General features: G+C 37.9%; 3 protein-coding genes across 3 annotated transcripts in view; 1 reads left to right on the top strand and 2 right to left on the bottom strand.

Annotated features, from left to right (window-relative positions):
* Positions 1-6003: 6003 nt before the first annotated feature.
* Positions 6004-7568, bottom strand: LOC143739260 (uncharacterized). The gene has a single exon (XM_077231600.1). The coding sequence runs from the start codon at positions 7566-7568 to the stop codon at positions 6354-6356; it is 1215 nt and encodes a 404-aa protein (XP_077087715.1). The 3' UTR covers positions 6004-6353.
* A 6-nt stretch (positions 7569-7574) lies between these two features.
* On the top strand, positions 7575-14692 carry ccnh (cyclin H). The gene is made up of 10 exons (XM_077231601.1): positions 7575-8269; positions 8462-8591; positions 8803-8925; positions 9018-9091; positions 9175-9385; positions 11215-11378; positions 11459-11529; positions 12237-12339; positions 14360-14423; positions 14498-14692. Exons 2-10 carry the CDS (start codon positions 8475-8477, stop codon positions 14528-14530), a joined length of 960 nt encoding a protein of 319 aa, XP_077087716.1. The 5' UTR covers positions 7575-8269; positions 8462-8474; the 3' UTR covers positions 14531-14692.
* rasa1a (RAS p21 protein activator (GTPase activating protein) 1a) overlaps positions 12381-27691 on the bottom strand; it is a 57270-nt gene continuing 41959 nt past the window's right edge. The window contains exons 22-26 of the mRNA XM_077231598.1: positions 22061-22149; positions 21861-21938; positions 21615-21749; positions 16216-16295; positions 12381-13935 (exon numbers count right to left, since the gene is read on the bottom strand). Of these exons, the coding sequence (XP_077087713.1) occupies positions 13887-13935; positions 16216-16295; positions 21615-21749; positions 21861-21938; positions 22061-22149 (431 nt within the window). The 3' untranslated portion in view covers positions 12381-13886. The remainder of the gene's footprint in view (positions 13936-16215; positions 16296-21614; positions 21750-21860; positions 21939-22060; positions 22150-27691) is intronic.

Genomic DNA, 27691 nt, shown 5'->3' with positions numbered 1-27691 from the left:
TCTATTTTATTTACTTTTGTACTCCAATAGTCTTTTATATATATATATATATATATATATATATATATATATATATATATATATATATATATATATGTAATTATAACATTAACTGACATCTCGAATGAAAAATAGAATAAGGATGGTGAAACAAATTCAGATTTCCAAAGCAAAAAAATCAGCATTGTTTTATGAGATTAAGAATATTGTATACCGTAAGTTATTCAATATAGTCTATTAGTGAAAATATTTTACCACATTACCACAAGGGGGCCATTTGCAATTTGATAATAGTACAGTGTAATTATCATAGTTTTCCAAATCAGAACCTTCTAAAAACTTAAAAATCATCTAGTCATATCAATACATTTATAACACATTTACATTAAATTTTGTATGGTTGTTTTTGGCCCACATTTATTCCAAAAACAACTTTCAGCAATTTGTGTCGAAAATTATATTTCTAAATGGCATATTTTCATCTCTCAGTGTCAGTAAACCCTTCTTGCCCTAGGATGAAAACACTATAATTTCATATAGTTTGTTTTAAGACACTTTCAACACTCTCAAGGCTATCAGGAAAATGACATTTTCACATGTCAAAGTCATGCAAATAAAAACTTTAATACCCAGTATACCAAACATAAGAAAGCCATTTTTTAAAACATTCCAAATACAACATACAGACACACTCTCATGACACACACACACACACACGGCAGGGTCAGAAGTCCAGAACATTGTGAAGACAGGTCATACATTACTCAGCCAGGTTTGTACACGCATCTATACCTTGAGAGCCTACTGGCTATTTGGAGAGCTACGGACATGGCACTTTGATAAAAGGGTCATTCTGCAGGCTTTGCGGGGGCTGTGTACTGTGAAGGATTGGATTTTCACTTCAATGCTCGCACTCTCAGGCTGCCCGTCCTCTTCCTCGTCCACACAGAGATAGCCTTTGAATGGCAGATCTCAATTTCTGATTGCTGTCTGATTATCTATTCACCTCCAGCTATATTGACAGGGCACACTGCTATTGAGAAGTGTGTCAGAATGAGAGTGGCCAGAATTTAGATTCAGCCATACAAGGAGTGTCCACTTAGCCTATATTTTTTCCTCAGTCACTGCAGTAGTGAGGAAAAATAATTGAACTCGAACCCACAGTTTCACAGACAAGGCTTAAGACTATAGTCCCAGACTAAAATGCATGTCTTAACTGAAAACAACATGTACTGACAAACCTTAAAATATGTCAGTGTCATTGTTTTGTCTCAGACCCCCCCCCCCATAAAATAAAATATCATGTTTGAACTAAGGCCTAATCTAAGGACTAGTTTTAGTTTCAAAACTGGCTAAACTAGTTTAAATAGTCACAAAAGCACAATTCGTCGAATAAAACTTAAAGTCTCTATTGTAGTGTGGTATTGCACAGCTCAAGGTGCCCTGAATACAAGAGGAAAATTGGATGCAATATTAAGCTGAGGAATCTAGACAGAGCCCAATTAGAGAGAGATTGTAAGGATGCGTGTGTGTGTGTGTGTGTGTGTGTGTGTGTGTGTGTGTGTGTGTGTGTGTGTGTGTGTGTGTGTGTGTGTGTGTGTGTGTGTGTGTGTGTGTGTGTGTGTGTGTGTGTGTGTGTGTGTGTGTGTGTGTGTGCCTGATGGGGGAAGGGTGTCCGATGCCAACCTGAGACATTTTGATCTCCACACTTGGATTCACAGGCATACATTACTCCGCTGGCAGACAAGGCAGACTAATATGCTTCCATACACATACACACACACACACGCTTAAACACACACAATTGGTCATTGCGGGCAACATGATCTGGGTGGCAACACAGTGAACACTATGACGCCATTTTGTCTAGTGCAATCGCCTTTTGAGGACCACAAACCAATAGCATCCTGCTATCTGTTTCTCTCAAATGCATTTTTCAGTCATTTCAAAATAGTTTGCTTTGTCAATATAACACTACCAATGGTATGTCTGACATAAATCATCAACGGTGTTTCATCCTGAAATTGTAAGTAAGCTATGAATACATTAGATCTCTTGATCATGGCAGAGTGCCAGCCAGTCTGCAAGCAGAATAGAGATTTAATGAGGTCATGTGATTTAGTAGTTGTTTGCTTCATGGAGAGAGCTGCTCTTGTCCATATTGTAGCAGCTAATATCACAACAGCCCTCCGCTGGTGTCCATGGCAACGGGCGACAGAAAATGAAAGGAGGAAATAAAATCATGCTGTCATGGGGGTGCATGCATTAATTTTGCATAAAGAGTGGGTGATATGTGAAAGCCTGGGCCTGCCTTTGTTCAGTGCCAATGTCTGGTATATCCAAATATATGACCAAGCCAAAACCAAAACCTTCAAAAACGTAAAACTTACGTAAATGTAAATTTGACGTCGGAAAAATTGACGTTCACTTTGGAGGAGGAATTTGATTCGAATATCGATTAAAGATTAAATTTACATGTGCCATCATCTTCTAAATATAAAAAGACACTAAAAAAAAATATTTGCCTTAAATTTTTAAGCACAGACAACTTGGATGTTTAAAGGGACAATATGTAGTTTTTTAGGTATTTTATTATCTAAAATCAATATTTTTATTCATAAATATGTCCTCAATGGTATACAAATACCTCTGCCAATTATCTGACTTATCCTCATAAACGAATAATTTATTATCTTTATATATATATATGTGACGGGTAGGTCCACGGAGGGTTCCATGTCGTTCCGCCATCTTGAAAAACTATAATAGCAGAGAGGGTCAAAAAGTACTAGGCTAACGCGTACACAACACGTTTTTGTTCAGAGCCAGCGTCACGTAACTAAAAGCAGCAGAAACGAAGCAGCAGAGCAGAGCAGTGAGAGGCGCTTGTCACTGCCCTGGCAAGTCAGTCAGTAATTCATACTGTAACATTCGTTTGTTCGTTGTGTCAAGTTGCAGTTTGTTTGAAATAACTAACCTGTTCACCCGAAGGAAAACTCGACGAAGTGCTATTAGAAGACATCCTGTCATAGCTTTTTGGTACATAACAGCTACCCTAGATGCAACACGCATTTGAAAAAGCAAGGCGCTGGAGAGCACAATTCGTTTGAATGCAAAATATAATTTCACCACTAGATGAACACAATGTCCCTTTAAGTCATTTCAACTTAAATTACATGAAACTGACTTCAAAAAATGAGTTGAATCTTGTATAACTTATAAAAAAGTTGAAAATGGCTTATTTTATTTTGATGAGTTAAAACAATGTAAAACATATATGTTGCCATAACTTATTACTCATATAATTTTTTTTACAGTGTAAAAATACAGTGTACACAATATACAGTGTATAATGATATATGATAGAATATGTCAGCCTATAACCAATATGGTACTGATATTGTGCATCCTGTTTAAACATCAATACATGTCTCTTACTTAATGTAGCAACAAATTGGCTAAACGAGACAGAAACAAAGGAATTGTATAAAAACAGGAGTTACATTATGTATGTCTTAAGAGAAGTAGTAATATATACAACATTTTGCAAAGGGGCTCCTATATTGCACTAGGTTGGGTGAGAAGTGCTATTGTGAGAAGTGCTATTGGGTAAAAATGTACATAACTAAACAAATTTAAATAAAATCTTCCAACATACTGCACTGAACTTAGTGAGTTCTGGTTCTCTAGAATCTGTAGGCTACTAGCTTTGTTGTGCTGATAAGTTGAGAAAGGCCACAACGGATCATCTAAATGGATATTCTTGTAGCCAGAATGTAGTACTTGTAGCCTATAGACAATCATTCTGATGGGTAACGTTGACTGGCATTATGCAGATAAACACCATGGGAGGGTTTTCAAGGGTTCTGTGCTCTTATGATCACAACTGCATATTGCAATCTACAATAATAGAAATAAGAGGTATAGGGTCAATGCCACGATATTGCTCCATCAAGATGATCCGAGTTGATACTTGTAAAAAAGCACCGACATACTTTCAATATGTGCATTACACATGCTTCAGCCTGAATACAACATAACAAGTGTATTAAAGCCCTATTGAGCTCAACCATAAACTGTAAAAAAAGATGGACGACGCCCCTTCTTCTCTTTCATTGGCGAGAAGTGAAGCCGCCATTTTCCCGATATGGCGCTGACATCTTGGGACTTGAGTCTGCGCAGTTGCGATTTCGGGACCAGACATGCGCAGTAGTGAGCAGGAAGTAAAGCCGCGAAATCAATGTCCCGCTCTGGTCCCGCCCTCACTCTCGCTGAATCAATCGTAATAACGAGCCTCTGCTGCAGAACAAACCATTATGTCGGGTGTGAAATAATTAATTATAGACATTTAGATATTAAATTTAAAGCTCCAATCTCCTCAGTCCTCCAAAGATCCCGAAAATAGTCCGTTGTTGCTTCAATGACTACTTTGCTCAGAGAACCTGTCAATCACAGCTGTCAATCATGTACGCCACAGCACCGTTTTTATAGCATCAAATAACTAGCTAAAAACAAACTTATTTTAAAAACAAACACTTGAAATTACATCAGCGTGATGAAAACTACAGTCATTGACAGAAACTATCTTTGGAAAAAATAAATGTGAAGTGTAATTTAATTGTTTAGTTGGTCTCACTTCCCATTGAATAACACGGGGAGGCGGGGTTTATGAGCTATACTAGGACCAGTCACCGGGGGGCGATCGAGACGCTTTGGCTTCACTTTTCAGGGCTTGTGCGGCACGCTTGAGCTCAACAAGGAGCCTCCATTCAATAATCTTCAATTTTTTTTGTTTTCTTGCCCATATTTGGGTGGTTAGGACACAGTGACAGCTGTTCATCATGTCAACAGTATACAAGACATTTCTATCTCTCCACACCTTCAATTTGCCATGGCTGGACATTGATTTATTCATAACCATCAGTATGTATCATTTGTCGAAATTACGGAGGGAATATTGACAGATAAATAAAGATAAACTGAGACACTGTGGACAGTGTCAGACACATCTGATTTCAGACTGAAACAACGACACCCAATGACATCAGCTGATAACTAAAGTCATCTCCCAGAATATATTCACAATTTAAGGATAAAAGCTCTGACACCTTACCTTACTCATCTCCACCTGCATTAAATACCAATATAGGCAAAATGTCAAACTGTGAAATTCCTTGGCAACCTAAAGCCCGCTTTGTAGGCTGAAGGCAGTGCTGCTGACACCAGAAATCAGATGTTGCATGACAAACAGATCATGCAAATGACCTACAGGATTCTATGATCTATATGAATCTATTCAGGAGTAGGAATCTGACATGGCAGCAGAATTCGACCAGACCACCTGATAATGATTCAAAAAACTGACCAAGGTTCTGAGCAACTGTCATCAAAGACATGTTTATATATTTGGTATCATCTTTGGTGACAATAGGCTACACTCACGATCACTTCACCTTTACGGCAGAGCTTGGATCTCAGTAATAATGCAATGAAACATCATGTTTATGCAATTCACACAATGAAAGAGCACTAGTACATGATAGTGACTGCAGCCACATACTGACAACATCTCTACAAGCATGCAACAACCTGCCCACTCCAAAGCATGGGATAAAAATGTTGAGTTATTTAGGTAAAAAACATATATATATATATCATGCCTCAACTACAGCAGGAGAATAGAGTGTAAAAAGGCAATAAACACTCACCTTTTGATTCAGTTTTGTGCAGGCTCTTATCGCTTCATGGTAGCACAGCACACAGGAAAAATAACTATAGTGCCATGGTGATATGCAAATTAACGGATCACGCTGAATACAAGGGCATTTATTATTCATAAATTACTGCTGTTTATGCAAATTGAGTTATACAGCCCTACTCAAAAAGGAGGTTGGTAATTTATTCTGTCTTGCTTTATAGGCTTCAGTGGCTTTTTTTTTTTTTTTTTTTAAAGGCTGATCTTTAGTCTGACTACTGTTATTCATGTAAAGGAGGGAGAAAAAGTGTGTTACAACATGGTATTTTTATTAACGATTTTTATGTAAAAAAAAAAAAAAGATTATCATTTAACTAGGTACACAAATTCAAGCCAAATCAAAGGACATATACATATACAATATACATTCATGCTACAAAATAAAACGTGGATTAAAATTAACACTTGATGGAACCACTTTCCCAATAGGGAAATGAGTTATGGTTATAACAAACACTTGGCGCCGCCATGTGGTCATCTGGGAGAGCGCGTTTGTTTAGCACCTGTCACGTTATTGTTGTGCTGATAACAGTTAGTGGACTAGTCTCTAATAATCACTTCATAAAATACTTCAATTCAGATACATTTCAACAGGATTTTAGGAATCCAGGGTCACAGATCTTCTCACAACATTATCAACCTCTTTTTCAAATTGATGAAGAAGTTTAAAGTCGCAGAATCCTCTGTACAGTAAACCGGTTGCCAGTGTTTTCATAGCCTCCTTCATTTGCCACAGGGAAGGTACAGTGACAGAGTGTAAATCGCCGTTGAGCTCAGCTGTGATCACTGTGGGGTCGAGTTTTGGGATGTTCAGATCCGTTGCTAGTGATTCGCTTTCATCGTTGGATTGGTTCGTTAGGCTGACTTCAGGTATAACGTTACTTGGTGTATTTTCTGAAGGCTGGGTTTTAAAGAGGCTGAGCCAATCTCCGTTTGAACGGAAGTTGCGGAAACCCATCATCCTAGCCAACCGAGTCGCTTCTGAACGAATCATTGATTCATTTACTGTGATGCCGTTCTCACGAGAATGATCGATGCAATTACTAAGCGCGCCTTCAAGTTGCCGGATCTTTGTAGATGTATAATCCATCCTTGGTATCGCAGTGTTTTTATTATGAGACGCGGGCTCTTTTTTCCGGCTGATCCGGAACATCCCTCGTATTACTCCCTCCCGGGTTTTAAAGCGCGTGAACCAGTCTGTGTTCGCCCTGAAGTTACGGTAACCCACTGTCCTGGCCAACCGAGTCGCTTTTGAACGAATCGTTGATTCATTTACGTTAATGCCGTTCTCACGAGAGTGATCGATCCAGCGCCACAGCGCAGCTTCGATTTGATGCGTCTTTCTGGCACTGAGGTTTTTCTTGTGCTGTTTAAACCGCTCCGCCGCCTTATTCTCTTCTGGTCCGTCTTTTCCATCAAACATCTCTCGTATTACCGCCTCCCGGGTTTTAAAGCGCGTCAACCACTCTGAGCTCGCCCTGAAATCCCAGATACCCATTTCTGTAGCCATCTGAGTCGCCTTTTTACGAATTATTGAGTCATTTAATGTAATACCGTTCTCGAGGCAAGTATCGATCCACCTCCAGAGTGCAGCTTCTACTCGAGGTGTCTTGCGCGATGGAAAGACAGTCCTAGGGAGTTTAGATTTGGCAGTTTTAATTTTCCTATTCCGGAGCCAGACACAAAGCAGAGGTCCTGATATGTTTAGCAGACGCGCTGCAGCGTTCTGGGACATTGGAGGAAGTTGATCGTATTTCTCCAGTAGACTGTTTTTTTCTTGAATTGATCTACGAACGTATTTCCTCGTGGCCATGTTTATGTGCTTTGATAAGCGATGGAGATTTGGACTCTCGAGTCGATTCTTTTAATTTGGATATTTTCGGCGAATCGGTTGAACCGGTTTGGTCAGAATGATTCGTACACAAATCGCACTGAATCGACCCGAGCAGTGACAACAATTTACTAATAAAACACACTGGAAATGTGTTTATGACATGTATGACTGTTTATCAACACGAATACAGATCATTTAGCGTTCATTGTAATTGTATGTCTCCCAATTCATTTATGATTTCTTAAAACGTACATCATTGAGAATATTAATATGATTTGAATAACACCCTTGTTAATAAAACAAAAATAAAACAAAAGTATGTGTTTTTAAATAACTCGCTTCTGTAATTTTGGAGGGCGAGATAAAATAAGGGCATAATGTAAAATAATTGCTGGATTGTTCGTTTGAACCGGTTCTTTGAAAGACTCTTTGAAAACTATTTGAAAGAACCGACTCGATGAAATGAATCAGACTCGTGTGTGATGAATACAATCGTCATCATCCAAAGGCGCCTAAAGAGTGGCGTGACTAGCACGCGACGGATACACGCATGTCGATTGCTGAAATCTTGTTTGAAACAAAGATCATTAGGCGAATCTTTTACAACCTTTTGATATTTGTACTGCTATGCAATCCTTGATTTAATACACAAGCGGAACATCACCGTGTGCCCAAGAGGGGTGAGATTGAAGCATACTTTTAAATAGATACGAAAACATTGATTTAGTTAACTGCCTCGAAAAATACAGTACATTATCTTGAATACTAAATATGAGTATATTTATATGTGCATACTTGTCTGCACGAGAGCTGCATGATGTCAAACAACACGTATTTGGTGTGTAATCATAGTTGTATTGTTCCATCCACAGCCTAATATTCAACATGTATCACAACAGCTCACAGAAGAAATTCTGGACTTATGATAAAGAGGAAACTTTAGAAAAATTAAGACTAGACGCTAATCAGAAGTCCCGTTCAAAAGCCCTATCCAGTGGTAAGGTAAGTCACAATTTGGAGTTCTGTGTATTCTTTTTGTATGCAAGACTACAATTTATAATTTTGCTTCTATATATATATATATTTATGTGTGTATATGTATATGGAGATAGATAGGTAGATATTCACACACTGCAATGCACTGTACACCAGTAATTTATAGTGTTAACAGTATGCACCACAATCACATTATATCTCTTTATCCGTTTTTCAGCCTGGAATTAATGAATCCATGTTACTTGATGGACGGGAAGAGAAAGTGCTTTTCAGACACTACGAGAAGAGATTGTTAGACTTCTGTGCCATGTTCAAGCCTGTGATGCCTAAATCTGTTGTGGTAATCATTATCAGTTTTATATTAGTTGGAGATGAGATCATCTAGTTCTGTTCTGGGGTTTTTTTTTTTTTTTACCTGTAAATGTTTTTCAGGGAACAGCTTGTATGTATTTTCGAAGATTCTATTTAAACAACTCTTTAATGGACTATCACCCTCGGACAATAATGTAAGCGTATCGACAGAGTAAAATAAGTTATACGATTTTTTTTTAGATTTTGCTGTTCTGACCTTCACACCTTACCTTTGCAGGTTGACTTGTACATATCTCTCCTGTAAAGTGGATGAGTTTAATGTGTCCAGCACTCAGTTTGTGGGGAACCTTCAGGACAGCCCAGCGGGACAGGAGAGAGCTCTAGAACAGATTCTGGAGTATGAGCTGCTCCTTATCCAGCAGCTCAATTTTCATCTGGTTGTTCACAATCCGTATCGGCCCTTGGAGGGTTTTCTGATTGACATGAAGGTGAGCTTAAAGCCTGGTTGCAGACAGTCCTACTCCAAACGCACGCCGTAGGCTTAAGCAATGTTATTATGTTCAGTGTTGAGAGTAGCTAACAATAAGTTGCAACTCTACTAATTGAACTACATTTTTTCAGTAGTTTACAAATAATTGCTCAGTTGCTTTAAAAAAAAAAAAAGCTTTTACAGTGGTGTAGCTTGACCAAAAGCTACATTCTGTTTTGCGTTTTGACAAAACCTGCAATGCATTGAAGCAGTATAGTGTCGTCGTCTTATTAGATCACAATCTAAAATTGTGCATTCAGTTATTTGTAATATACAATGTTATTGTAAAAAAAGAAGTTTACATATAGCTGGTTACTTTTTTATAGTATCTTGTAGTATAGCTAACTAGCTATTTTTTTCAGAAGGGTAGCTTGATTGTATCTAGGGTTGGCAATTTGTTTTATAAACACTTTTTTCTATACTGGGTGAAACTCTTCACATCCTGATAGCAATCAATAATAGAAGTGATTATACATATTAAAACAAGTACATATATCTTCTGTGGAAGTCTCAGGACCAAAAAATTTTCATCACATTTTGTGGTTGTCCTACTTGCCTGTCACCGATGTATTTCCATACCTCAGTGCAACCCTGCTCGTGCAGACATCACACTTAATCAGTGCTTTGTAGACACAGTCACTGGGTGCTGTAAATAAACCACAGTTCTGAGAGACATTAGCTACCGTCTCTCATCTCATAACGCTTTGCAAACTCTGCTGTGTGCGTTCATGTGTTTTGAAGGAGACGTGGTTTTGGAGATGCTCTGAAGGGAGAGTAGGATCTCATGTAGGACTGCAAACACTAATCGATAAAATCATGTATGAAAATCACTGACAAAAATAGTTGGGAAAACGGTGAGCTGTTGCGGGATAGGTGCATGATCCAAGCTGGCCAAAAACTTGAGAATTCTTTATTTTAAACTTCAAAATAATGCGTGTCAGGCGCTTTGACAGATGGGTGTGCTGTTTAGTGTGTGATATGTTTCCTCAGCTCAAAACCTTCATTTTTCGGTTATATCCTTAACTGTAAGTGTTAAAAATTCATGCTAGTATTTCCATTTTGCATGAATGCTCATCCTTACAGTCTGCGTTAAACTTCAGACTTTACTGAATGAGCGCTGGCGACCGCATGGGCCTCAAACAGACTGAAGGGGAAGAACTTAGGAATATTCATCGCAAAAATATAAATTTTGCTGAAATAACTGTTGATGGGTGTTAAAATTAGGTTTAAATGTCAACATTCAAGTATTTTTTGAGAGTGGTAACTGCATGTAATTGAATATAAATGTAAGACGTTTCAAACATTTACAGGATAAAGAAATGGCAGTGTCCAGAGTGAATGTGTATGTTCCTGCAGAAAAGTCCTCTTATCTGTTAACGCTTGAGTGTTTTATCTTTATTATTATTATTTTGTCTTTTTGCTTTATACCTCTCTTGTACATAGCACAGATATTTTCATTATATTTTTTATAGCATTCAGTTGGCAAATTAGTTTGAAGGACAGCTTTGGCCAGGACATGGAATAATTGTTAGTTGCAGCTCTAATCTAATGCTTTCAAAGCTAGTAGCTTGCTATTTCTAGCCGCTCCAAAATTACCTACCCTGCCTTTAACTACTTGAAATTTTATGAGCAGCTTGTCAAGCTACAGGTTCAGAGTAGCTTCCCCAACACTGATTATGTAGGGGTGCTGAAACGGCACCAGTGATGCAGAGATTAGACGCTTCATTTATAAAATTTGCTAAATAGATCACTTAAGGGAATTTGAATGCATGGTTTCTGTATTCTCAGACCAGATACCCATTGTTAGAGAACCCAGAGATGCTGAGAAAAAGTGCTGAAGACTTTCTCAACAGAGCAGTAATGACAGACACCGGACTCCTCTTCTCTCCATCTCAGATCGCCCTCACTGCCATCCTCAACAGTGCAACACGTGCGGGCCTGAAGATTGAGGCGTAGGTTTCTCTTTCAGCATTCAGAGATTCTAACACTTGAGATGGCAGTATGTTAAAACAAATATTTTTGATATTTTCAGATATTTGACTGAATGCATAGGGCTTAAAGAGGATAAAGAGGCCCTCTCTAAGATGTACGAGTCAATGAGACGTAAGTATTTCCCCCCTTTTTTTACTGTTAAAGTGTCACTAGATAAGAGATGCTTAAATCTGAAAACTCCTGTGCAATCTTTATAACAGGTCCTTCATAACACATGTTCAGCTGGTAAATCTTATAAATGGTGACCAGTAAATGAAGTTATTTTATGGGAGGTGTATCTCCTCAAGATCCATTTAGCTGTGAAATGCTATTCTGAAAACGCTATAGAGGACCCAATCAAAGCCTTCCATGCTGTAATCCTATGTAGACTTAATTCACACTAGGACTCAAACTACCACTGCTTGTATAAAAATATTAAGCAGCAGAACTGCTGTCAATATCAACATTGATTAGAAATGTTTGTTGAGCTCCAAATCAGCATATTAGAATGATTTCTGAAGGTGCATGTGACACCGAAGACTGGAGTAATGATGCTGTAAATTCAGCTTTCCCATCACAGGAATAAATTACATTGTAATTGGTGAGCGAGACTTCTTTCAATAAGATCTTAAACAAATCTTACCAACTTCAAACTTTTGAATGGTAGTGTATATCATACATCAGATGGTTTGATTGCCTGTTGTGTTGCATAATTGTGCATAATTGAAACTTTCCTCTTGGACAAACCAGTTACTTTTATCTTTGGATTATCACTAATTTGTTATTGGTACATTTAAGGATAGAGTATACGTTTAATATTGTGTCTGTTTTCATTATAGGAATAACAAGTCTTTTGAAAGTGTATGAGCTTCCAAGAGCTGAGGAGGTCGATAGCTGCAAACAGAAACTGGAAAGGATTCATGCTGAATTTGCTACAAACTTGTGAGTATTTGTGGGGAAAATAAAATGACAGTACTTAGATCTTAGTTTTAAAGCACACAAAACTAATCATACTAAGAGTTTTATTCAGCCAGGTTAGTCACTTGGTGTTTTGTATCTAAGATGCAAAAGTTGTTTTTTAATTAAAAAATATAAAAATAAAAATACATGAGCTACCTGAAATACAGAAAAAAAGGTAAATCTGCGTCATGCTTTTCATAGATTTGCTGGGTCATAAAATGCAGCTAAATGTACGGTAGAGAATCCCTTACATCAACTGTAAATGAAAACAGGAAATGGGTACAAAGGGAGCTTTTTCAAGTCAGTGGTAGTGAATATACACCTTATACTAAAATAAATGTAACAGGTTATTACCATGATTTTAGGACACAGTACAATGGTTAAACCAGTTTTTTCTGGACATATACCACGGTAATCTTTCATTACAATTGTCAGAGTACCATGGTATTAACATCAGATCTCACCACTGCACAATGGTACCACCTCATTACTTTTTTGTAAGGGTCTCAGTAAGTACAGGACAATGCAACTACCTGTCCAACAAAAATACATTGAGAATCATCTAAATTAAGTTTTTGCGGTCTTACATATTTCAGGGAATAATACACATCAAGAAACTGCCAAATGAACTCCTCAAGCAAGTCTGATAAACACGAACAGGCTGATATAATAAAATAATAGAGTTTGATAGTCAATAGATCTTTCTTTAATGATGTGAAATGAACCAGGAAGTTCTTAATCCCCTCGGCCCATTCTGGTGAAAAGCTATAAAATTAATTTGAGTTGGGAGTTTGTTGCTGTTGCTTTGGTGGAAGAACAGGGGGCAGGTTATTAAAAGTGGACACATGCACCAACCTTGTGTAATCTTTGAATCCAAAATTTGAATCGGTCTCACTGATCTGATCATGTATCACACAAACACTGGTTTGGAGATAGAAGCCAGGATGCAGCATCTTGTCAAACGAAGCGGCTCAGAAGGTAAGATAGGAATCAGTTGCTATCTTTAGGATCTAAGCCTACCTAAACCTGAAACCGCAGTCGAAAACAGAAAGAGGTTGTGTGGTACAGTTGAGTGTAGAGACGGTTTTTAAGGCTTGCACCATAAGTGCATCTTGCTTCCCTGATTGTAGCAAGCAAGAACTTCGGCATTGCTCTTGACCGATTCCAGTCTAGAACTCACGGCTCCCCAGGTCGGTTACACCAGCGGGTGTGAATCAAAGTCGGACAGATCCACGTTGATTTTGCAGGTTGGGTCAACAAGCATTTCCGATTTACTCAATTTTGGTTATTCTCTTGGAGTGTTCATGATTTTCAGTCTTAGAAGACCCAAGCTATACTTTTCGACGGACATAACCTCTAACCATCTATTTGATGGCTTATCTGTGAATTCAAGTTTTGAATCAGTTGGTTTGAGAGATTGAGATTGGCAGTGTGTTGCCTATCTAGAGTCTGAGCAAAACTTTGTGCATCCACCTTCTTCCTTTGCATCTGGTGAGAAGTCTTGCTTTCTTTGCTACCAATTTTTTCTTTCAGAGGATCTGGATTGTGGTGGCTACAGCCATAAAGGTACATTCAGTTCTGCAAAATAAAGACAAAATTGGGCATGGTGACCTTTCAGGATTATGCAAGTCTTGAGCGATTTATAGTGAGCAATAAGAAATTTCAAGCGCTTTCAGAAGGCTGCGACATCGTAATGCCTACATGCAGTGGATCAGCGTGTTGCTCACCCTGTGTGCACTTGATTTCTTCTTATTTACAATATTTTTACATTTCTACCTGAGACTTTTCTGTTGAGGCTATATTTAAACAACAAATTGACAGACACAAAAAACATCTATGATCTTGATCTATAACTACACAGTTATGAGCTACATTGATGCACTAGTTTGCATGCTTGGATGTGTGTGAGTGATGAGTCGCCAAAGACAGTCACTAAATGAATGCAGTCTTCAGATGATAACAGTGTATGGTTCTGATGCTTTCCTCTGTCCACGGCCTTCAGGAAAAGAAAACATGGATATGAAGATGACGATCACGTTGTGAAAAGGCAGATGGTTGCTGAGGAAGTAAGTTTAGATTGGTTCCTCAAATGCATATCTTCTGGCTGGCACTTGTAGCTTATGGATTTTCTGTTTTGCAGGAATGGACTGATGAAGATTTGGATGCATTGTGATTGTTTTTAAATCCGCAACATCCTCGACAGTTATTTCATGAACTGGTTGAGTGATTCCATTTGACACTTGTCATGCGTTTCTCAAACTAAATTGTAAATATTTCAGCAAAATGTCATGTCTTCAAACTTCTCTGAAAATAAAATATTTTTTTATTCCCATAAGTTCTTATTCAAGGTTCTTATTCTTATTCAATTGACCAAAAGTGACAGTAAATATTTTTATATTGTTACCAGAAAATCTTTCCAAGTGCTGTTTGTCTGAACTTTCTATTCATCAAATATTGAAAGGTGGTTTCACGGTTTCCACAAACTTAAGCAGCTCAACCGTTTTCTGCTTAGTAAAAAAAATGTTTTTAGAGCACCAAATCAGTATATTAGAAATTATTTCTGAAGGATCATGTGACACCGAGGACTGGAGTAATGGCTGCTGAAAATTCAGTTTTGTCATCACAGGAATGAATGATACTTTAAAATAGAAAATGGTTGTAATATTTAATATTACTCTATTTTTGATCAAATACATGTAGCCCTGGTTAGCAGAAAAGACTTGACAAAAACCTTTTTGAATGATAGTGTACTGGTAGTTAAAACACTAAACAAGATCTGCTTGCAGCGATCATTTAGAAGATGTCTTACAGTACACTTATACAGTGACTTAAAGAACTGGGGTAAAAGGGGGTTCTGGCTTCAATTGACATGACACAGATGCGGTCAATAACTATAATAATCAAAAATCAAGAACTTATAACAGACAAACACTCTAGAATATTTTTTAGAGTACAACACCTGTCTTATTTTCAAAAGCTGCTTTCATGAGCTGATCTGAGACATAAGCCAGTCAGTACTTTATAAAACATGTTTAATAAGTGCATGCATTCCTGATACAATCTTTACTCATGTAAATTTTACTGATGTAAACATTTTTTACCTTGAACTTTTCTCCTGAGAACATGTCTTGCTTTGAATTTGTCTCAGGGAAGACTGAACCAATCAAACATAAGTACAATATGGAAAACAAGTCAGGTTACCTCAAATTATATACTCATGATTCCAGCAAGAGAATTTATTGTTCTGATATAAAATAATCATAGTCTCTGAGGATGATAAAAAGAAGAAAAAAAAAAATCCAGTCAACAGCACAGTTCGAACTAAACGGAACAGGATAAAGGACAAAGAACACTAGTCTGAGCACATTTTGCATATTCATAGCCATGTAAATCAGTAACAAATTACAGTATAAAAAAATCATTTTAGCTCTTAATCCAGTTATAGAGAAGAATCGTTGCAGCCTTGTGTCAATTCAGTTTCAGATCAAGCAGATGAAGAAATACACTTTGGCAACCTGTGTTCAAAAACATTATTCTGTGGACTTATTGGGACATTGGTTGGTCAACCCATCTGTTAGATTGATATGTACCCAAGATACTGCAAGCAGTCAAACCGATTTGGGCGTGTGATTATAAAGTCATTGGTGTCGGACTTCAGGAGTCCAGTCGTTTGTTTTGCAGCTGTAGTTTGCATAGTTCTCGTGGCACAGACAATGAGGTGCAAGGAAAAGGGATGATGGAAGATATGGGGAGGGTGGGAGCTGACATGGGGATGAGGGTGGAGCATGCTGGGGTCCCATTGGCTACTCCAGGAAGACGGAGACAAACTGACAGACAAAATGACCGAGGTGGAACTACCTGTTGCTGTTGGACATGGCATAGTGCACCTGTTTCTGCTGGAGGAGCTCAGTGATGGCCAGCAGCTTTTTCAGCACGTGCTGTGAAGACAAAGAAAAAGACAACGGGCAATGACTGCATTACAATCTTCACCTGCTGGGTTAAAAACGGCACAGCGAAGACTTGTCACTTTATTGTGATGCAGGGATTAAAGTGAAAAAATTTTTTCTGACTCAAATTTTTTTTCAGGCCAAGTCATATTCCTTTAACTTTATTTAAATAGTCGAGACCAATAGCGTTTTAAGGGGATATGTTTTAAACCACTGTAATATTGCCAGTTTGCGTATTTTAAAAGCTATTTAATCTATGAAAAAAAATTACTTAGCTTGACAAATAATCAACCATCTACATAACTTTTCAGTGCATGTTTTTATTTATCTTATAAGACCAAACAATGCTAAATTATATTAATGTATAGTTTGTTCCATGGCAAATCGTTTTGGCTGAGGGCAAAGTGAAGTTTCATAACTTTATATATTTAGGCTATTTAACTTTAACTTTGTAGCCTATTAGAGAGCTGACTAATGTTTGACTGAATTGTTTGCTTTATTTCTCATTGCATAGTTTCTTATAGCCTACCGATTAGGCTACTTATACTTTTATACTGGATATTATTGATCATTAAAACTGACTTTTAACAAAAAGAGACAGGGTTGTGTAATGTTATATATTCTAAAATATATAAAATATTGTTTATATATTTTACTATGCATTCTCTTCACTGTATGTGTACATGCATAATAAAATAAAACGATACAACCCTGTCTCTGTTTGTTAAATGATTTTTTTAATGATCTAATTGATCTAAAATGATTTAATTTTTGGTTTTAATGATCAATAATTTTTCATATTTTTTTAAATGAAAACAAAAAGAAGCAGGGTTGTGCTTTATATTTCGTGTTGTTAGAAATATATGCAGTTAAGATAATCAATGTGCGTTGTCTGAACCACATTTGTGTGGCCATTAATATGTTTATGATAATATGTTCATTTATAAATGAAGAGAGGTGTTTTGTATACATTTCGTTTTATTGTTGATGAAAAGAGGCAGAGTTGTATTTTATACCATATTTCGTTTTATTGTTGCCTAAAATATACACAAAGAGATAACCGGAGTAGCCAGAGCGAGCTGAGTGACGCGATCAAGAACGCGCTGTTCCATTTTGCAGAATAACCGGACTGGCGTCCTCGGGAGTTGTTCTTCTGAGTCGAACTTGGCTAGTCCGAAGTTTGCGTTCTTGGTATTGAGAAACGGGCAATATTGACCCGCGTTCTGTTTTCTATCATGCGCCGTGCACGTTTGCGTTGACGTAATATGCACGCAAACGCACCAGGGTTCGATAGAATCAAGTTGAATGTGAAACCAGACCAACGCTGCGGGGGGCGCCGGGAACAAACGGGCACGGATTCGGACCGCAGCAAACCAGCTGTAGCCTAGCCTGACATGCACTTCTCCAAAACTAAGATTAATTGAGTGAACACGGAGCAGTTTTCCGTGAGCGGGAATTGAAAACCCGGACTGGACCATAAGCGAAGTGATTACAGAATGCTTAGAGTGGAGAGAGGAACGTGCTTTTACTCCAATCCAAGCTTTATCACATCCCCCTCAGCAGGGTGAATACACCTCGTCTTTCCTTAATTTAAGACCTATTCAAACTAAAATTAAGACATTTATCACACTATTTGAGAAATGAAAGCCTATTTACGGCCTTAACATTATGAAAAAGTGAATTTAAGACATTAAAGGGTTACTAAACCCCTGGTCAGAGCCTGACTCCACCCACTGGCAATATTTGAAAAATGCTGGAAAAGTGGGCAGAGCCCAGCGGAGGGGGGCGTGCACCTGAGACGCATCTCTCTGTATGGAACTTGCCTACGTCACCAACAACCGCTGCGTCACGAACCACCGCAAACATCCAATAGGAAAATTCAACTGCAGTAGCCACCGTTCAACCTAAAGAGGGCAGCACTCAGACGTTTTTACACCATATATTGTAGAATTAAAACACTTTATACACAAATGTCAAAAAAGTTACTCGAATCAAAGAACAGCATTTATGAAGCTCCATTCTTACAGATCATTAACTAAAAAAAGTTGGTTTAGGGTTTAGTTACCCTTTAAGGACAGAAGGGAACCCTGCAATTGACGGAAATCCGTCATATACTCGCTGCAATTAACGGAAATCCGTCGTAGCGACGGAGAACTTTAATCCCTGTGTGATGTTGACAGTCATTTTCACATTCTTTCATTTCATTTCAATATGGATGGTATCCAATGAAAGAATAACATATACAATCAATAAATACAGCCAAATCACAGAAACTGAAGAATACCCAATTTAATATCAGTGTCAGGTAAGAGTAAGATACTTGTCTAGATTTCACTGCTCACTTATGCAAATGTATTATAAACAGCCAGTGCTATAAACTAGTGAAGTTTACTTGCATACGGTTTTTATAATAAATTATTCAACTCACATTGCAAATCAGGGTTATTGGCTAAATTTACTGACTTTGGGCTGTTTGCAATGAACCAATTAAACAAAATTATTGAACCCCCTGAATAGAATCCCTCACAACACCACACATCTGCAAAACAGGTGTTGTCTCAAGCACACCTGATGCAACTAATTAAGGGCTTTATTAGTTGCACAAGGTGAGCTTGAGCTAGAACACATGAAATAACTGAACGGTCTAGGTCTAGAAACCAGATTTCTGAGAACGCAGGTTCAGAAAACCCTCCAGTGACTGCAGTCACTTGAAAAGTATTAAAGGGCACCTATTATGGAATTTTGAAAATTACCTTTCATGTAGTGTGTATCATAGAACTAAATGAACAAGAACATCCTGCAAAGATTTATATATGAAAGTTCACTGTAAAAAAGTTATTGTCTCTCAAAAGTATGAGTCGACTCTGAGTCAATTTAATGAATCGTTTTTCCAATGAGTCATTTTCCTTTTGTTGTGACGTCAAGACGAAAAATGATCAAATTGGCCACGCCCACTCATTGCGCACGCAGACACCAGGGAAAACTTGAAAACACTACCTTTTCACTACCCCGGGACGAGCATGTGAAGAATCTGTGGCTAGAGTTTATATTTACAACTATACCACACAAGTATAGCCCAAACCTTGTGCTGTGTTCGCGTCATTTTAATGACGATTGCTTTACAAACATAAATGCTTTCAAGTGTGGATTCGCGAGCCGGCTGATACTGAAGGAAGGTTCAGTACCAATTTTATTTGGATCAACTTCCTCCTCCGAATCACAACCTGTAAGTATTATTAATAATTGTTGCTTTTATGCGTTTTGTAGCATGCTCAATAAGTATTTGTGTGTGTTGTGCAAGTTACGCTCAGCGCAGCTTCTAGGTCTCCAATGTAAATTTTTTTGAAATATGTGAAATGCTTGTCATTGATATTGTTGTTGTCATAAAGAATAGAGCAATACCTTGTAGTACTGCAGTGCTTTATCAATATGTTTATGCGTTGGGCTAACACAAACAATAACTGATTGGGTCATCTGACCAATCACCGCAGATTAGCGTCACGCAAAGGAGGGGTTTGTAAAAATGAGTCGTTGAACGAATCATTTGGGATTCGGTGAGCAAATCAGGTAAAAATAAATGCATATTATAAGACAACAAAAGTGTTTTTTGTCATTGCATGCATGGAAAACTGTTGTTGGGGACTCCCAAAACAATATTAGGAACATTTTAAATGCCATAATAGGTGCCCTTTAATAAGAGATTGTAACTCCATTGGATCCACAAACTGTCAGAAAAACCTCATAACTGCTTCTATAATGAATAAAGTGCCACAGGCAGTTTGGACTCTGCTAGTTTGCAATGGTAAATAAAGAACTGATTATTTGTTTTAAAAAAGCACAAAAAAACCAATAACTTTTCTTTACTCAAGAAACACTATATTTAAAGGGTAATGTTTTATGCATTTGAGGAGCGTCTTACGTCCGTTTCACACATACTCCGTGTGCAGTGCATATGCGGTGCGTGTTGCGGTGCGTATACGTACAGGAGCAGTATGCGCTATAGTGTTTTCAAATAAGTTGCATTTGCAGTGCGCAACTGATCCGCAGTTTCTGTGTGCCACAAGATCAAAAATGGCTAAGTAATTTTGATTTTAAATCCAAACGTTAACTTTGACATTAAGACATTGAAACAGTATGAAAATTAATTTTAATCATTGTGATTCTTTGTTTTACATGTAGGTTCCCCCCACCCCCTCCCCAAAATATATATCATGTATTTTTTGAGGGGGAAAAAATCATATATGATGGCATTTTGCAACTTTTGAGACAATAATCATACTTTTTTGTTTTTCTTGACCCTGTAATTTAGTAACTGTAGAACACATTAACTGTAATTATGCGTATATGATGAAATTATTACAGTTTCTTGTCAATCTATGTCTATTTTAATGTGAACAATGCTGCCACTTTAATTCAGTGCGGTGCAGCACAGCAAAAATAGACTCGGTGCGGAAACGATCTCTGCACTGCTGTATACGCGCCGCACCTGGAACGGATCGCCGGACCGCACCCGGATGCAGTGTGAAAGCTCTAACGTAAAAAAATACACACCGCATACGCACTGCAAACGGAGTATGTGTGAAACGGGCATTAGTCTAGCATTTGTTGACGAGTCATAGTCAATACTGCCTTAAATAGCCTGTGCGTAGCACTTCATCTTTAGTATCATGAGATGTTGGCCAATTGGTGACAGAAAAAAACAGAGTAACCACATCAATTATACTTTAAAACCGGTAAGTTGACGAAACAATGTCATGCACTTACTGCCTCATATGCAGCCGTTCTATTGACGGACAAAACTTTGAAATTCGCTGGATTGAAAAACTCATAAGACCGTCTGAACTTGATTTGGTCAAATGTTAAAAATATGACGACGCATACAAGTGTCCTACCATATACAAAGCCACAATATATAATATATTTATTATACAATATATGTAAGACCAAAAAGTTGTGCTGACTGAATATTATTCTGATTTTGTAAACTGAATGTACAGTATCACACGGCTCTTTGGAATACTTGATTCTGATTGGCCAATCAAGACATTCCGTGGTCAAATATGTTTATATAAATATATTTGAAGGTTTTCCCTTGTAACCTATTTTCTCCATAGGTGTGCTAGTTTCATATTTCATAAAACAGCCTCTTTCATCTCATGGAATGAAATAATTTCAGCTACTATTTGACAAGTAGTTGTGTAATAGGCATGATAACAAAAAGTCAGTCAATACATTCATGTCAGGGTCCTGGCTGACTGCACATTATGTCTTATATATTTCTTACTATCATGTATGATGAGAGACACATACCTGCTGTGCTCCTCTCTCGTTGCTGAGGGTGCGGAGTTCGTCAGAATGAGTAGCACAGATCTCATGCAGGGCAGCAAGGTCACGGGACAAATCAGTCCTAAAGTGCTCGGTAGATTCCGGAAGATCAGGAACATTCTGGGGAAACAACACAGAGAGAATGTAATAGGAAAGCTACTTCACACAGAGCTCATAAACAGAGCCGCAGGCAACCCATGCTGCTTTAAAAATGGATACAGGGCAGTTTACCCCCAGCTCATCCAGAAACATGATCATCCTTTGTTTGTTGTTCTTGATGAAAGGATTCACCCCCTCCATGTAGGGCTCCTGCAACACAAACATATCACAACAAACGATGATATGCCACTGCTGTAACATTAGCATTCACAGACTCTTTGATGCCTTTTCAAGGTAACTCATTTTCTAACACAGTGCGAAAATCAAAACACCTTAGCGCCAAATTCCACCAGGTTGGCCAAGTTCTGCACAGACTTTGCTACCAGGGTGAGTGTTCGACCTGCTGTGGAGGATGGAGGGTCTGCAAAAACAAGACACATTTTCATCATCGTTAATAATATCATACTAAAACAGAATTATTAACAATGTTTACACTACAGTCAGTTTATTGACTTGCGCTGCATCCCAAATCACATACTGTCTGATTAGGACATACATTTGAATTTGAACTTATGATTATATGTTATACTATATGTTCTATATAGTTTGAATGTGGGTAGTAGGAATTCAATTCGGACGTAATGCATCCGCCATGTTGTTAGTGTCACGTGACCTACCAGCGTCAGTTGCGTCATTTCACTGCCATTCATAAATCTTATCCTGTGGGATGGTAAAATGTCCAGTGAATGTGCACTTCAGAGTCTCCTAGGAAGCAGTAGGTCATCCGGGGACATTCCACCTACTGTTTTTCAAATAGTATGCATTCGGACATACTACTCTGTTAGCATACTGCTTTTTGCAATATTATATAGTGGGGAAATATTCGATTTCTGTCTTTTTTTTTGGTCATGTCACATTAATTAGGGGTTAGTAATGTAGTGTATTGTTTATTAACTGGTCAACTTCTATACGTATGGTCTACGAAGTCTAATATTCACTAAAATTGACAACATTTTATGAAGTAATTTATTCCTATGAAAACAAAACTGAATTTTCAGCAGCCATTACTCTGGTCTTCAGTGTCACATGATCCTTCAGAAATGATTCTAATTGTGCGTTCACACCGCCGCGGGCGAGAGCGTCAAAGTGGCCCGAGGTCATTCATTTTTAATGTGAGCAGGCGGCGAGAAGAGTTGAAGTCCTTGATATAAACACTAGATGTCGCCTTGGCTACGGCAGTTCATTGGAACTAATGCGTCAATAGAGCAGCCATCTTGAAACAGGGGAGCCCCTCATCAGTGTCAATGTAGGAAAAGGTCTAACGGAAAAAAAATCACCATTAATCGTCATGAATGTGATTTTCTAGTTGTTTTGGTTTGTTGTATCTCAAATAAATACTAACTAGTGTACTGAATCATGATACTATAAGCTGGCTAACGTTAGTCTAATGTTATGTATTTGAACACCGTCATTAGAACTCTATAACCGCCAAAAACGTGTTAAAATATTTTTTACAAACATTTTTTATCATAGAGAATGTTTAAATACTAATATCAGCTTACGAGGCGGAGTTAGTGGTGCTTCGGAGGCTGCTACTGCTGGAGATGATTCGGGAGAGGTCTGTGCCCCTTTACCGATCAGAGCGCGAGCTTTTTTGTCACAGAGCTTTTTTTGTAAAGGGTTTGTTTACTGTGTGTGATTCATTTAATGGAAAGCACATTCACTTCTAGTTGTCTTCGTCCTCCATTCTGCAATGTTTCGGTCTCCCACGTGTGGTGGCGAGCTGTACCGCCAGAAACGGTGCAAAAAATAAATAAATAAAGAAGTGTCGACGCAAAAATATGGCATCGACGTAATTTTGACGTTGAAGCGCCGCTACAGCACTATTAGAACCCCAAGGCGACATCTAGTGTTTATATCTATGAGATGAAGTCAGGTCAACTTCATGGTAATGAGCTATGACGCGGTTCGGCGGCAACCAATCGGAATGTCCTCCACTTGAGAGCATTCCAGAGAATGCAGTCATGTAAACTTTGGTTCCAACCACATTAGTTCACAAGCAAAATAGAGGAGAGGCTGATCATGTGAATTTGATAAGGCCGTACACAACACTTCATAGGCAACATTTTCACGCAAGAACGCTTGTTTTTCAGCAGGAATGCAAATTAGATTAGCACTTAACCATGAACACAAAAGACACACCACATAAATGGCTTTTAATTGGTTTATTTAATTTGCAAACATGTCACTATAATTGTTAAGTTCTTTCCATCGATCAATTTCTTACTTTCACATTTAAAAGATTCCATGAGGTTAACTTATACCCTACTTGGTCAGTCTGCAAAAATAACGATCAACATGCTTGTTTGCGGCCCATTTAAATAAAGTTTTAAAAAAGACCAAGCATTCGATCTACGTCAAAGGACCCACAAATCTTTCTACAACGTCGTTGGCAGGGTGGTGAGAGCGAATGTTGCCGCTCTCGCCGGCGACGGTGTGAACTAGGGGTGGTTAATCTGTCTGATTTCCCGATTCGATTCGATTACGATTATTGAAGTCCCGATTCGATTACAGTCAATTTTCGATTATTAACGATTCTCGATTAGCGATTATTGATTTTCCATTTCACAACAGTAAACGAAAATACACTACAAAGTGATTGCAGTATTAAAAAAAGTCAGCTGCTGAATTACTTAACTCTTTTATTGAGTAACAACAACTCAAAGCACTTTCTGTGTCGGGTAGTTATAACTTAAGAATTATTTGTATGTAGCTTATGTTCTGTAGAACACAGAAATGAATACATCACATTGTGTTGTGACTCATCAAGTTGAACTAAACAATAACAAATAAATGAAAGGCTTATTTCCTTTAGGAAGTAGATCAGAACCAACATACTGTAGAAATTGGACAATTTTCTTTTAGAAAGACAAGGTGTTGTTCAGGTGGAGGAAGACTGTAGGTTGCAGTCGAAACATATCAAGGTAAAGAAAAGGTTTTCTCTCCACCTGAACACCTTTCTAGAAGAAAATTGTCCAATTTAATCATTAAGAAGACAAAATGAACATTTTTGAACAACTTACTGTAACTTCAGTAACACCTATAGGCCTGTCATGATAACAAATCTTGCTGGGCGATAAATTGTCCAAGAAATTATTGCGATAAACGATAATATTGATAATAAAGTCGTTCTGAGACCATTTTCTTCTAAAATAATGATAATGGCATAATAATGAAGGTACACCTTTTCAAAGATCAATAAACTTTTATTTCTAAAGACTATTTAAATGAACAAAACAACCAAAAACAATAAAAGCAATGGACTCTGTCTCTGTTAACAAAAAATGCACTTAACAATGTGTGATTTCTGTTCACACTGAGAATCATATCATGTACTGTGTGAGCATGCGTCTCAGATGAGTATGTGCGCTAGTTTGTGTGTGTGTGTGTTAGGGTCAGGCGGTATTTCGGTAATATCGCATACCGCGGGGTCTTAAAATAGCAACGGTATCAGTTTCAATACCGTCATTACCGGCACTTATATATAATAAATAAATATAATTTATTCAATGCCTAAAAATGCTTATGTAGTTGTCATCAAGTGACAGTGTGGAGGAGAGAGAGAAGGGAGAGGCGGTAAATACTGACTAGGCAATTTGTAAATGTTGCAATAAAAAAGGTGACCGCGAGAGATGGAAACACCTCTAACCTAATGTCGCATCTCCGAAACAACCACCCACTCACCGCTGCGAGGATGCATTTTGCCCCGAGTTCATTAAATAAGCGCATTCGTTTATATTTGTTAAAATATTATAATGTTGTTGTTTTTTTACGTTGATAATGAAAACTGAACAGCACGAGTAAGATGGGATGCATCGGGAGTCAGACATTGACCACTTAATTAAGTTTCATTTTGTAAAAGGCCTTTCTTTAAAGTGAATTTCGTTTTGTATAAATTGTATCTTAATTTTAAATTTTTTTTTTATCAACCAATAATAAATAAGAATCAAATATAGCAGACAACATAATCATGACATGATCGTGCGCTGGCGAGCGCAGTCACTTGCATTGAAATCTCATCATAAATTAACCGAAACTCAGTGTATGTCTCACAAACATGACAGATATCTAAATAAAGCTTGAAATTTCATTAAACGAAACAATTCAAAACGAAAAGAAATCGGCTAGCCTAATCTCTGATTATTTAATCCATGATGTGAATTTCTCTCTATCGTTCACTATGGAGATGGCGATTCGTCAATTTCTTTAAACGAAACAATTCAAAAGGAAAAGAAATATAGGCAGCATACTCTCTGATTAATCCATGATGTGCATTTCTCTCTATAGGCGCGTTCACTACGGAGATATCAATCGTCAATTTCTTTAAACGAAACAATTCAAAACGAAAAGAAAAAGGCTAGCCTATACCTTCTGATTATGTAATCCATGATTTGCATTTCTCTCTATATATGCGCGTTCACTAGGAGATGGGGATCGTCAACTTAATCTTTGCAGCACTGACAGAAAAGTTGTATTAATAAAAATCAATGGACGCGCGTCACCGGATTTACAAATGCACTTCTTGCTTGTTGCTTGTTAATTTAATTTAAATGAATTAATAAAATGAATACAATTGTCATAATTAAAATAATTAAATATTATTAATTGTCCCATTTTTGCTCATTTATAAATAGTATTTATATCTACCACCCCCTCAGCACCTGGGTTAAACAATTATTTGGCGCCACCATATTATAACGGGCCACGTATTAAAAATAGTCGAGTCTAAATAGGGCTCCGGCTCATATTACATTTAATGCCGTCAACAAGGATCAGACACAACGTGCACGGGTTGCCCTTGATTTTTTTTGTGTTTGTTTTTTATGCCCGATCTGGTATTCAGTTTCTGAACGGTGTAGACACAAGCCAACAGTTTGGTGACGCTGTCTGAGCCTTATGTCATAATTTTTAATTAGTTACGGTAATACCATATACCCCGGTAAAATAGGGAGGAGGTTTGACGGTATCAAAATTTGGATACCGCCCAAGCCTAGTGTGTGTGTGTGTGTGTGTGTGCTCGCGTCTCATATGAGTATGTGCACGGAGAGTTTGTGTGTGTTCCGTCTCATTGAGTTTGTGCGTGAGTTTGTGTCTCCGTCTCATTGAGTTTGTGTGTGTGTGCTCGCGTCAGTATGTGCGTGGAGAGTTTATGTGCGCGCGCGCGTCTCATATGAGTGTGTGCGCGCGCATGTCTCATATATGCGTGGAGAGTTTGTGTGTGCCACGCGTGTCTCATATGAGTAGGCTATGTGCGTGGAGAGTTTGTATGTGCGCGCATCTCGTGTGTGTAGAGTTTGCGTGTATGTGCGTGAGCGACTTTAGGTGTGTCGTTGTGCATTTCATATGTATTTGTTTGAGCATTCAGCAGTATACATGTATGTTTGACTACTTAATATATGTGTATGCAAGTGTTTCATATATGTGTGCGTGAATCAAGTTTGATATAAGCCCTAAACGGCGCCTCATATGAGGGTAAGAGAGCGCGCGCGAGAGAGAGAGGAACGAGCGAGAGGTAGTGCTTGCGCTACGGCCCTCTGCAATCAAATACGATTGTAAATAGGCTCAAACAGGCTTTTACACACCTGCTCTAACTCGCTCTGGCTGGTTACACCATAGACATTGCCTTACACGCGCTTGCTAACTGGAACTGGGCGGGTTCGTGACGTTCAACTTCCGGTATAAATTTTTTTACAAAATAAAATAATGCAATTTTTTTTATAAATAAAAAATCGATTTTTGAAGATTTAATAATCGATTCATACTCGTCCATAACATATTTGCGATTAATCAATAATCGATTTTTTTCACCACCCCTAGTGTGAACGCACAGTAATATGCTGATTTGCTGCTCAATAATAGATTAATAAAAAGTTCAAAAGAACAGAATTTATTTGAAATAATTG

The sequence above is a fragment of the Siphateles boraxobius genome, unplaced genomic scaffold, assembly GCF_051911475.1.
Source record: "Siphateles boraxobius isolate OS27281-9 unplaced genomic scaffold, OSU_SipBor_1 16, whole genome shotgun sequence".
Taxonomy (NCBI): domain Eukaryota; kingdom Metazoa; phylum Chordata; class Actinopteri; order Cypriniformes; family Leuciscidae; genus Siphateles; species Siphateles boraxobius.
The sequence above is the reverse complement of the archived record's forward strand: the minus strand, read 5'-3'. Positions and strand labels throughout refer to the sequence as shown.

Coding starts and splice junctions, on each gene's coding strand:
- LOC143739260 (XM_077231600.1), bottom strand. CDS start 7,568: ATGGCCACGAGGAAATACGTTCGTAGATCAATTCAAGAAAAAAACAGT.
- ccnh (XM_077231601.1), top strand. CDS start 8,475: ATGTATCACAACAGCTCACAGAAGAAATTCTGGACTTATGATAAAGAG. Junction 8,926..9,017: donor TGATGCCTAAATCTGTTGTG/GTAATCATTATC, acceptor AATGTTTTTCAG/GGAACAGCTTGTATGTATTT. Junction 12,340..14,359: donor GCTGAATTTGCTACAAACTT/GTGAGTATTTGT, acceptor CACGGCCTTCAG/GAAAAGAAAACATGGATATG.